Source organism: Lottia gigantea (genome assembly GCF_000327385.1).
Source record: "Lottia gigantea unplaced genomic scaffold LOTGIsca_8, whole genome shotgun sequence".
NCBI lineage: Eukaryota > Metazoa > Mollusca > Gastropoda > Lottiidae > Lottia > Lottia gigantea.
In genome coordinates, this window is record NW_008710662.1 from 2,879,421 (window position 1) to 2,892,405 (window position 12,985).

General features: G+C 29.9%; 1 protein-coding gene across 1 annotated transcript; it reads right to left on the bottom strand.

Moving 5' to 3' along the window:
* Positions 1–428: 428 nt before the first annotated feature.
* LOTGIDRAFT_229612 (hypothetical protein) lies at positions 429–12,888 on the bottom strand. Its single transcript, XM_009066992.1, has 14 exons — positions 12,704–12,888; positions 11,294–11,355; positions 10,656–10,812; positions 10,169–10,425; positions 9,739–9,821; positions 8,943–9,268; positions 7,407–7,599; positions 6,914–7,223; positions 6,574–6,681; positions 4,863–4,946; positions 4,517–4,602; positions 4,011–4,089; positions 2,500–2,720; positions 429–1,994 (listed from the first exon to the last, which is right to left on the bottom strand). Exons 1-14 carry the CDS (start codon positions 12,783–12,785, stop codon positions 1,730–1,732), a joined length of 2,313 nt encoding a protein of 770 aa, XP_009065240.1. The 5' UTR covers positions 12,786–12,888; the 3' UTR covers positions 429–1,729.
* Between the last annotated feature and the right edge of the window lie 97 nt (positions 12,889–12,985).

Here is a 12,985-nt window from a genome sequence, read left to right on the forward strand (position 1 = left end):
CTGCTAATCAATCATGACTATGACTTGACTTTCATTGCTATGTAGAATGAAATATTGAAAATAAAATAAAGCAGACTATGGGCTGCCAAAATGATAATATTGTAAATAGAAAGACAAATGATAACAGGTTCAATCTGTAGTTATTTGACATTGAAATAAATATCTTGACAATTGTATCTTTATTTTCTTTATTTAACTATGATGGCCTGGGGTACTAATTCCGTTTGAATTAAATCAAATGGTTATCAATTGACAGTTTAGTGCTAAACCATTGATAATACCACATGAATGTGACATGGAACTTTCAATAGCACTTGATCATAGTAACCTTGATTCATTGACAGCTCATGGTGCTAAACCATTGATAAACACCATATCAGGGTGATTAACTGATCTACTGATAGCATAACCAAAGAAGAAATGAAATATACTCTTAGAAATAATTTATTTTGACAGCAGATAGGCACAAAGTTCTAACAATAGAATGTCACTCAAAATATACTTTGGGACCTACAATCTTTGGTTAAATGAAAAAAAAACAGCTTATTTACATTAAATATCACAGCCAATCACTAGGGAGAAATGCATAATGTTCATGTACAAATATTGCCATAAGATAAATCATAATAAAAAGATATAACATAATCTACCAGACATTACAATATCAAGTTTCCACCTGAATCCATGTAGGTCTACTTATATATACACTTATAAATATAAAAATTCACTATAATTTCAACTAGATGAAAGAAGTTAAATGGTAGTTCAATGCACTACAGCAAAAATCCTCTTAGTGCATCGCTTTCTTGTATGTTTATATTAGCAGCCATTTTGTTTACATGGTTCTTGTGTTAAGAATGCTCCTTTCTGTTCTTGCCGTTCAAAAATCCTTCTTCAACTCTTTACAAGTTTTCAAGCATGTAGTACAACCTTCTGGATACAACCAGAGTAATCCAAATACATCCGTGCTAAAAACCATGGTGAACTTTACTACATTAAACAGTAAAAGCTGAATCTAACCTATTTCTAATCAAGCTAGCTTATCAGATCAATCACCTTTATATAACCTCATCAAATTAAGAGTTGTATTCACACATTAACAAACAAAATTTATGATAATTTTTTACAAAACCATCTCTCTTATTAGAGAGGCTATATCACAGAAATTAGAAATGCAAATAAGAAACATTAAAAAAAAAAAACAATACCAGTTAACAAACAACTATTTTTGACAATAACAATTACTTGGCATGAATACAATTCAAACAATCATAAATATTTTTGGTATAAAATCTGTAGAAAAATACTGTAGTAGCAAAATACATTCCTAATAAATATTGATGGTTACATTCCAAACTTGGTGAAACTTTGATGGTTACATTCCAAACTTGGTGAAACTCACCACATAAAATACTGATATAAGAAATAAGACTAAAATATACAGCAGTGACTGAATATTTACCAGTTCGTCTCACTGAACATTTTGTAGTGCCATCTATTCAATGTTCATACCTATGATAGCAAAACCCTTCAAAAACACAAAAAAACTGTTCCATGTGAAAATCTGAAAACAAATTTCTATATTGGCAATTACAATTTCCAAAAGTTTGTAATCTTTGATTAAAAATTTAAAGCAGAAGGGATGTCACAGGTATGTCACATAAACTAAGCAACTTTTAAAAATAAACTCAAATATCACATCAAGAGCTAGAAGCAAACCAAAAACAGACTAAACCATTAATCTTGATCCTGGTATATATCGTGATTCACCCCAGATGTTTGATTCACCATGATTTGTGATTTTTCGCTGACATTTTTTGCATCTCTTATATTTATCACATTGTTCATGAACCAACATTCCAGGATTGAGATTGCTCAGACGATCTTGTAATTCATGGGCTCGTTTTGACTGAGCTGCTTTAAACCAATCTCCTTCTAATTCTCTACGTATAGTAAATCTTCTACTGTGTCTATGACCACGATCTTCAGTTAACCTGTAATTAGACAAATTTAAGGTTTTAAAAGTGTTATATTTCCAATTACAAAATACTTTTTATTCATTATTTTTCAAAGTGATTAATGTTGAGCATCTCAAAAACAGATATGACACAGCAAAATTATTTCAGACATAGAATCATTTTGGGCATCTCAGTGTTATAATTGACATCAAAAATTATTCTTGTTATCACAGATTCATTTTTGACATCAATTTTTTGGGCGGCACAAACATTTTGGATATCACAGTCATTCTTAATGCTATTGAATAATTCTAGCAACCACAGAATCTTTCTGGACACCACAAAATCATTCTGACATCACAAAATAACTTTTGACACCATCAAATCAATGTAGTCATCACAAAACATTCTTGACACCACAAAATCATTCTGGGCATCACAGGATCATTTTTGACGCCACAGAATTATTCTAGGCATAACAGAATAGATCATTCATCACATCACAGTATGACAATAAACTAAGATTGTTAATAGATCTTACTCTTGTTTAGTTTTCTTTAAAACTTCCTCCTCTTCCTCTTGTTCAGCTAATCTTCTCAATATAGCATCGCGCTTCTTTTGAGCTACCAGATCTTGCTGTTCACGGAATAAATCATAAGCTCTTCTCCTACGTTCTGCCATCTTTTCATTGTTTATATCATTTAAACCGAATACTTCTCCATCTTCATGACTACCTTGTAACGGCTGAGGCTTGAATTGTAACTAAAAACAAATAATACAGATTATCAATAAAACATTGCTTACTTGAATTCTGAAACATGCTCATTATTTCCTAATTGATATAATTATTTGGCTAATTTCAGAATATATTGAGAATACAATCTGATGTATGATGTGTTGCCATTATCGAAGAAGACCATGCTTACTCTTTTTGAAACACCTGAGTCTGCTATTTTTTCTCCCTATTTTGCCATGCTTTAGACAAGATTTTTGGACACTCGAATTGTTTTGCTTATTTTTATCATCCATATACTAAGACTTAATAACTAAGTACCAGTTTCATTATGTTTCATATTACAATTGTTATCAATTATTTGAGGAAATTAAAGAGCTTGGTTACATCAAATTTTGTATCAAATCAAAATTGTTATTAGTACCCTGTTTGAACAAGAGCTGTCTATTTGATGCCCTCTATCACTAAAAGGACGTAAATAATTGGGTCTTGGTACTGTAAGAAATGAGATGGGTTCATGGTGTGTGTAAGATCTATTTCTATATATGAGATCTGGTGAACGGAATAATCCATCTGGTCTTCGGAACTTATCTCTGATTGTTATCTAGGAGAAATAGATAAAAAGAAAGAGAAAGAAAAAAAGACAGAATGAAAGAATAGTAATAGAGGTAATGTAATCATTTGTCAATCCAGGTCCATCACAATATCAAACTATTACGAACTTTGTTTTATACCTTGACTACAACAGCTACTATCTTTGTAACACAGAATACAGCATTTTGATTGGATTGTACGCCAGCGAACACAGCCATTTGGAGCCGTCTTCAGAGAGACTGTTAACATTAAAGCTTATAATTTGCAGACATTTTGTTGGAGCTTCTGATTGGCTGTATTTGCAAGAGTACAATAGTGGCTATTGCAGTCAAGGTATAAGACGAAGTTTGACATAGTGAAGATGATAATTCCCATGATACATCAAGATGTGTGAAAATACTTCATAAAAATTGGAATTTACAACTGATAAATGGTACAGAAATAATGCCATGAAATATTGGCCCTCAAATATTAAATAATATCACAGGTTAAATATAATAGCAGAATTATAGGAAAAACAGGGAAAATATAGGATAAGCAATAAAATAAGATAAGAATAATAGTTAGTATAAGAAAGCTGGGATGTAACAGATTCTCAGTTAAAAGGAAAAAAAATAGGTAAAGGAACGTACAATTTCATGTCTTTCAATAATTACCTTATGTATTTAACTTGTTATTGTATTGGTACTCATAATGCAGTAATAAATTCCTGAAAGTTAACTAACCTGTGTTTCTAGTGATTTTTTATAAGAATCTTGCTGTTGATATTTATTCTTTAAATACTGTTCTCTTTGAGCTGCTAGACTGTAAAAAGATAAAACTGTATTTTAAACAAGCACAGAATTCCTCCAAATAATGTGGACACTCTATAGAACATGGTGAAACACTCCAAAAATATATTTTGCTATAGAAATGTTAAAGTAGTCCTAAAGTCCTAATGGTTTGATGAACATGAAAAATAACTACAGCCATGGGTATTTGTTACCTTACCTGGCAAGCAATCTTTATATTAGACAAAACTGAATAAATTAGATTCCTACAATATTTTGGTTTGAAAATCTAAAATGTATGTTTGTCCAACACAACTAAAAATTGTCCATCAGCTGGTTTAAATCAAGAGAACTGTATGGATATCAACACCTTTTAATTTTCAACATATATACAGTCAAACCTGTACATGTATTAAGCATGCAGTCAGGGCAAGGTAGTATAAAAGTAATAAGTAACTTACTCTTCAGCTAATTGCACTTGTTCTAATCTTTCTAAGAAATCTGTATCAGCTTTCTGTGATGATCTGTTTTTTTCTTTAAGTTCAACCTAAATCAGATATCCACATTAAAGTTAATTCGACTTTTGCTTCATAGTAGTGTGTTGGAAAATGTAATAGGAATTTGGTATAATATCGCCATGCTCAGAGAAAAAACATTTACAAAAATTTCTGGTCCACTTGTTGAAAAGCCAACAAGTCAACACAACCAATTTTTACTGGTTGCCTAGACACCAAAGTTTGCCTAACATGTCTTTACTGGACACAAAAAATTTCATCATTTGAAGTGTCTTTACAATGAAATACAAACCTGTTTTTGCAATTCTCTATTGTAAGCATCTTGTTTTGGAAAACGTGATGGTGTTAAGGGTCTCTTCTGGAAAACATATGATCTCTGAAAATATATATTAAAATTGCCTGTTAGATATTTCCACAGTGATTCTTAAGAAAATAAAATAACACACCAAAGTATGTTAGACTTTGATTACCTGTAACTGTAATATTTTTAGAGTTGAGACTTGTGTGATGTAATATTTGACCCAGTCTCAGATCTAACCACCACTATTTAGAATTTGAACAAAGGGAATGCCTAAACATGTATATGGTTCGCAAGTGCCACCATATTGCCTTCATTCAATCCATTTCTAGTGCACACAACGAAATTCCTTAAATATGTCATGTATTGGGATGTCAATCTATATTATGTTATTTAGATGTCAATATATATTATGTGGTAATGTTATTTAGATGTCAATATATATTATGTAGTAATGTTTTTGGGTGTCAATATATATTATGTTGTAATGTTTTTAGATGTCAATATACATTATGTGGTAATGTTATTTAGATGTCAATATATATTATGTGGTAATGTTATTTAGATGTCAATATATATTATGCTGTAATGTTTTTAGATGTCAATATACATTATGTTGTTATGATTTTAGATGTCAATATATATTATGTTGTAATGTTTTTAGATGTCAATATATATTATGTTGTAATGTTTTAAGATGTCAATATATATCATGTTGTAATGTTTTTAGATGTCAATATACATTATGTTGTTATGTTTTTAGATGTCAATATATATCATGTTGTTATGATTTTAAATGTCAAGATATATTATGTGGTAATGTTTTAAGATGTCAATATATATTATGTTGTAATGTTTTTAGATGTAGATATATATTATGTGGTAATGTTTTTAGATGTCAATATACATTATGTTGTTATGTTTTTAGATGTCAATATATATCATGTTGTAATGTTTTTAGATGTCAATATATACTATGTTGTAATGTTTTTAGATGTCAATATATATTATGTTGTAATGTTTTTGGGTGTCAGTATATATTATGTTGTAATGTTTTTAGATGTCAATATATACTATGTTGTAATGTTTTTAGATGTCAATATATATTATGTTGTAATGTTTTTGGGTGTCAATATATATTATGTTGTAATGTTTTTAGATGTCAATATATATTATGTTGTAATGTTTTTAGATGTCAATATATATTATGTTGTAATGTTTTTAGATGTCAATATATACTATGTTGTAATGTTTTTAGATGTCAATATATATTATGTTGTAATGTTTTTGGGTGTCAATATATACTATGTTGTAATGTTTTTAGATGTCAATATATATTATGTTGTAATGTTTTTAGATGTCAATATATATTATGTTGTAATGTTTTTAGATGTCAATATATACTATGTTGTAATGTTTTTAGATGTCAATATATATTATGTTGTAATGTTTTTGGGTGTCAATATATACTATGTTGTAATGTTTTTAGATGTCAATATATATTATGTTGTAATGTTTTTAGATGTCAATATATATTATGTTGTAATGTTTTTGGGTGTCAATATATATTATGTTGTAATGTTTTTGGGTGTCAATATATATTATGTTGTAATGTTTTTGGTTGTCAATATATATTATGTTATTTATTCTGAAGTCAGTCTATAAATGATATGATTTATCAACATTTAAAACTTTATAAACTTACATGAAAATCTGTATCTCGATGTTTTTTAGCTGTGATCACAGCATCAGCAACGCCTAAGTTAAATGCAGCAATTTTTTGTAGATCGTTTCTTTTAGACATTAATTTTTCCTGCAATATATAGTATACAACATAATCCCTTTAGTACAAAGAATTCCTGAAGTTAAACATGTTTACTTTTGGATTAAATCTAATGAAATATCTACAATCATGGCTTACTTTCTGTTTAAAGACCTCACTTGCAGTTGAGTACTTTTGGTTTATCATAATACTATGTAGGAGGAGTTAAACTGTTATTTAAAGAATCAGTAAGAATTGGATATCAACTTGTTTTACACTATACCTGTTCCCTCAACATATCTTCACCATCTTTTAATGCCTGATATTCTCTTAATAAACTATTTTCTTCTTCTTCTCGGCGCTTTCTCTCAGTATCAAATGACACTGGAATATTCCTGCTAGACCTCTGATGACATAAATAACATATCTCTTGTCCAGCATTAGAATGACCACAAGCTGACATAGGTTTTGTGTTTTCAGCAAAGGCTACTTCTCTCATTTCACCCACTAGTTCAGCACTCCTCACTCTATGTAATGGTTCCAAATGAGGTGGTGATAGAATTTTGTTGAGTGGAGTTCTTGGTGGGAAAAACCTACGAGAGAAAAAAGCAATCCATTAATACATTTTATTTCTGTATTTGATAATAAAATCCAGATATTAATACACCAATGCATTAAAAATAAGAAATAATTAATTGTTGAATTATACTGAATACTTTTTTTAGAATAGAATTAATCAAATAACAAATATCTTAACAATTACAAACAATACCTACCCGTCTGTTTCACCAAGAAAAGCTGGCCCAGGACATGATTTAGCAACTAATGGTGTTGGTGGTATTTGATTATAGGTTGGTGATAATGTTGATGGTAGTAAATCTTCAAATGAACTAACACCAGTAGCTTTAGGTAACGCCATGGTTTGTCTCGATCCTGATCTAACTGACATTGGTCCTAATAATCTGTTTTCTAAAATAAGGTATCATAATGTATAAAGTCTCAATATCAATTTCCAGATGAACAAATACTATCAGAAATAAAATTATCTAAATAATTTTGAAGGATTTTCTGGTTATCTTAAAATTATAATAATAATATTACAACACAACTTCCTTAACAAATATTTACCAAATTTTTCATTACAAAGCATAAGCTTCTAGGATTCAATTATCAAGAAAAATCTAAGTGTTCTACATTTCATGTAACCCTTAAAATCATGCACTTTTTCACATTTATAAGCTTAGTTATTTAAAAAGGGGATTAACATCAATATTATGTTTCAAATTTCAAATGTTAAGCAGCACTTATTTAAAGCAAATGCCTCTACCTTTATAGCCTAAATCTAAATCCCTGTTCTTTCTAATCCTATAGCATCTAATAACTAGTTTACAATGATCAATATATCAAGATCTCCCCTATTTAATTATCTAACATGAATATCACACTATTACATATACTATATAAAATATGAATATATTAATTAACAAATATTACATCATTACCTTATTGTTCATTATAATTTAATATGTAAACAATATAGGTTGATTAATAGCATGCTTAATTGGTAACAATTATCTTGATTGGGAGATTGTGTATATTTGGCAAAGTGTTAAAAAATAATTCTCAGTTTCTGACATATTGATTTGCATTATGTTTTTTTTTTAGTAATAGAGGAATATATCAAATGTCCCTAGTAACTATTAGTTTATTCTAAGGTATTTAATAGTATTTCAAATCATTTCTCAAGGTAAGACCCTACAATTTCATACTTATATTTTGCCTTTTAACAATTTGCTTTACAATTTCAAAACAAACTTGTTGAGATAAGGTTACATTTTATTCATTTTGATAACATGTAGGCCTATATCTGTCATCTTTCATTGGCTCTATTTCTCTTAAAAGCTGCATATTTTTTTTTCTCCTTATATTAGCCTTGTGGGAAAATAATTTTTATGATCACTTTGGTTAAAATAGATATTCTACATCCATATAGCTCTATGTTTTGTACTGTAATAAGTCATAATTTCTTTTTTGCTAACCAAAATGGCTGATTCATTGAATGATACAAAAACAAGGTTAAAAAAATGTTCTTAAGCTTTTATTTTGTCAAAATTGGTAATACCTTTTTCAGTCAGGACATGATGACAGTCTGAACCTCTAAAATTACTTATTGTGAAACCTGACGATAAATCTAATTTTCAAAAGTGTAAGCTAGATGCTTAATTACGCTCAATCAGCACAACACATATTAAGAGAATAGTAACTATAGTACCAAGAATAGGACATAACTAAATCTACTACAGAGTCCTTACCTTCTTCTAAAACATTAGGAAGAGGTTGAACATCTTCACCAGTATAGGTATCATTAGTTGGTTCTATTTCTCCAGTGTTCAGTATATTAGTTATAGCATGATCAGTATTAAAATCACCCTGGACTGGATCTGGCATGCCTAGTATGACATCAGTATCAGTGACAGGGTCTGGTATTGGATCATCAGTGGGAGTTATAGCCATATCATCTTCATCTCTTACTGGTATATCAGATGATAATGGATTGTATTCTAATGCCGGATCATTGAACTCTTCTACTTGTTCAGGTAAAGGTGCAAGATTGTTTATTTGCTGGGAAGATGTTATTCTATAACAAAAAAAAATGAACATAAAGTAAATAATGGGTTCTTGAGTGTAAGTCCTACATCTTTATTGAATTTCAGCTCCCTCATTAAAAATTCTTCAGTATATGCTAAAACACACGGAAAGGCATGCCTACTCTTCAGAACACCTGAGGCCATTATCTGACTTGATTTGTGGCTCTGTATACCCATAGTCAACATGGCTAGTGTTGTTTAATTTGGTATTTAATAATGCAGTCATATTTTCTATTCCCATGCTGATTGCCCTCAGAAGTGAGAGAAAGAAATAATTGAACAATTGAAAGTACCTAACTTGTCAGAACACTGACATCAAAAATCAAACACTTTATTTTGTTGACCTGATATTTGAGCGTTTCCAGTGTTTATTTGATTCAAAATATTTAGAGCCCAGTTTATGATAAAATCAAGGCATTAAGGGTTTTTTTTCTAAAATAAGAGAATATGCTTCACTTACTTTGGTAAGACAAGTGTATTACTAGTAGTAGCTCTGGACTGTAAGGATCTATCAGACATTACAGAATCTAGTGTTCCTGGACGCTAAAATAACAAAATAACATTCTGACTAACCCAGAAAAAACTACTTTAATTTGAGGTTTGAAATCTGTCAGAACCTGTGCTTTTGAGTTTAAAATCTATCCAAACTTTCAACCACTTACATCAGCAGATTCTCTATAGGATCTCTTTGATCCAAACTGAGTCATTTGTAGCCACATTTGTTTCAGAAAATAAGGAAATTCAAGATAAATTTTACTTTTCAGAAATCTTAAGAATTACATAACAAGATATGATTTTTTTTTTAAATCAAGATCTTATTATCAAATAATATAATTTGAGCAGTATGTTACGAGTGGAATTCAAAATTAAACTCATCCAAAACAACTTACATTTTGTAAAGAATCAATCAACTTCCCAGAACCATCACAATGATTAATGAACTCTTTAAAGAATTTCATTTTTACTCTGGACTCTCTTATAGAAAGTCTTCCTATACCATTAAATAATATTTCTACATTCTTCTTATTTGACAAGGCTCTATTGACGGCATTTAATGTCTCTCTGATACAAGATTCTACTGTATCTCTATCAAAAGGTGACTCATAAGATAAAGAGGAATAATTCAATGGAACAACTGGAATTTGACCTGAAATGGTAATTTGAATATACTTCAAATATAATTCAAAAGTTTACTTTTACGAAAAATTGACTTCAAGGCCCTGATTCATAAAATATATTACAAACATTTTATTTTTTTTAATGAAATGTGACACAGGCCTTGAGTTTCTCTCTCCACGAGTTTCTCCTCGAGTTTTTCCACAAAAACTTTTGATGATATATTTGATAATTTATTGTTACCCAAGACAAAAACCTTACCTGGAACATAATATTTGGTGAAATGTAGACCATGTGTTTGTGCAAATTTTTCAGAAATGTTAAAAACTGGTCTCTGTATCAACACAAACTTATTATTTCCTATGTCCAATTTCTTCTGAGAAAATGTGAACACTCCAAGATTAGGTATATTCACACCCTGTAATGGCAAAATAGTGAATCAAGAGTGGACATACTAAAGGGACAGGTTTGCCATTTTCAGGGGTTGATATGGATTGAGTAATTAATTAGACTTCAACAGTACTAGAAATGTAGAAAAATCGCACAATTCCTTCAAAATACCTTAAACTCAGAATTTCACTTTATATTCGTCATTGAAACTTTCAAACTCAAATAATTCTAGACACACATTGATTTGAAGGCTCAAATTTTGATAGTGAGCTATAACATTGCTGATTAGCATAACTAGAAAATTACCGTTTTAAGATACAATTGGTGAACCTTTCCCTTTAAAATGAGGAACTTTTTCATTTGCTCTGTTTGATCATCATATTTTGGTCATAGGTCTATAAGCTTACCCACATACAAAGTGTTATGAAATAAGAAGCTATCGCATTTTTGGTATTAGAGATTACTGAGGTATATGATGTGGTTATTTCAATCCAGACAGATCTACTCACCTTTTGTTGAGACATTTGTTTGTCGATAAAGGCAGCTGCATTTTCCCATACACTTGAGATATCTAAAAGAAAACACACAAATTATAATTCAACCAATAAAATCACCTTTAGATTTGGAGCATCTGGAGATATCAGTAACTTTCAATTGCGACTCACTTTTTCAGAAATTCTAAATTTTCAATGTTTACTCCACTTCTGATAATGTTTTGAATACAGGTAAGCTTATTGAAATTATAAGCTAACTTGTGAAGCCATGTATGTTTTTTTTTCTTTACATCCACAGCAAATAGATCAGGGCAAATTGAGCAGAGGCCTACTTTTTACTATTCTTATTTATTTTAATATAGATTATGGTAGATCTAATAATAGAATTATTTAATGGTTTTTCAAATTTTTTTTAAGTCTACAGAAATTTTGATACCGGTATCAACACGATTTAAGATGAACGAAATCTCAATTTTTTCAGATCAAATTTTAGTTGATGTTGATGTTTCATACCATCCATTTATGCATTTTCAATTTTGCAAAGACTTGCTAACTCAAATGAGCACAAACAAACTCTTATAGTGAAACTATGAAAATATCCAATTTTACCAAATAACTTTGGTCATATGATTGCAAACATTTCCAATTAATATCTAGGAATTCTAAATATTTTGGGGTAAAAACTAGTAGGCCTAATTCAGATTTTTTAAAAGTAAAGTTCTACCATTAACACCAATTCATTCTAACACTAGCTTAACAGTATGCTTAACAGTAGCCTTTACTATCAGTATCACTAACACTACTCTCTGACTACATTGAGCTCTGAATTGAATTCTTTCTCATTTCATAAATATTCAAAATAAAATTTTCAGCTATATGCCATTTGTCTTAGAATGTCTTTGGGTCCATAGAAATATAAGGTCCAGTGATTTTACATTTGAAATAGACACAATTTCCTTCAAAATAATTCATGTGAAAATGACCCACTTTACAGACTGTAAATTCCCTTCTGTAAAATCATGTTAACAAATATAACCTTTTCAGTGGTTGACAATTTCAACAATTTCATCAGCCCAAAGACAATCTATTGAATCTAAGACTCACAGTAGTATTTTGTTGTTGATATTTCAATTCATTCGAAAATGACTGGCAAAATTCAATTCAGAAATCATTGTAGTCAGACTCAGAGAGTAAGCTTACTTATAACTTATAGTCATAGACTGTTTAATCCATGCATAGGCCTAAGATACGGTAATCAATAAAATTTTAAATAACAAGGAATGTGTGACCAACAGTAAGTTGAGATTATGTAAGCAAAGTAAATATAAAAAAATGTATAAGAATAATATAGCATATTAGCCTAGCCTAATAAATAATAGCGTAGGCTATGTAAAGTAAAGAATAAGCCAACAAAAAAGTACAAACCATCTTCAGAAATTGTATCTCGAATAGAAGAAAATCTACCATTTTTGGCCTCGGCCAGTAGTCCTTGCATCAATTCAGTCATTGTGTTAATGTAACGACAGGTTTCAAACTCAACAACACCTATGACATGCCTAAAATAAGCTAGTTTTCAGACATTCAACAACAAGCACCATGACAGATAAAGACGTTGCTAGGGAAGCTTAGAGAAACTACGAAGGGAGGTAATTCTCGTCAAAAATACCTTCCGAATTTAATAAAACAAGACTACAGTTAAATGGTTTT

Coding starts and splice junctions, on each gene's coding strand:
- LOTGIDRAFT_229612 (XM_009066992.1), bottom strand. CDS start 12,785: ATGACTGAATTGATGCAAGGACTACTGGCCGAGGCCAAAAATGGTAGA. Junction 7,600..8,942: donor TCCTAATGTTTTAGAAGAAG/GTAAGGACTCTG, acceptor ACCTTATTTTAG/AAAACAGATTATTAGGACCA. Junction 4,947..6,573: donor ATCGAGATACAGATTTTCAT/GTAAGTTTATAA, acceptor ATATATTTTCAG/AGATCATATGTTTTCCAGAA.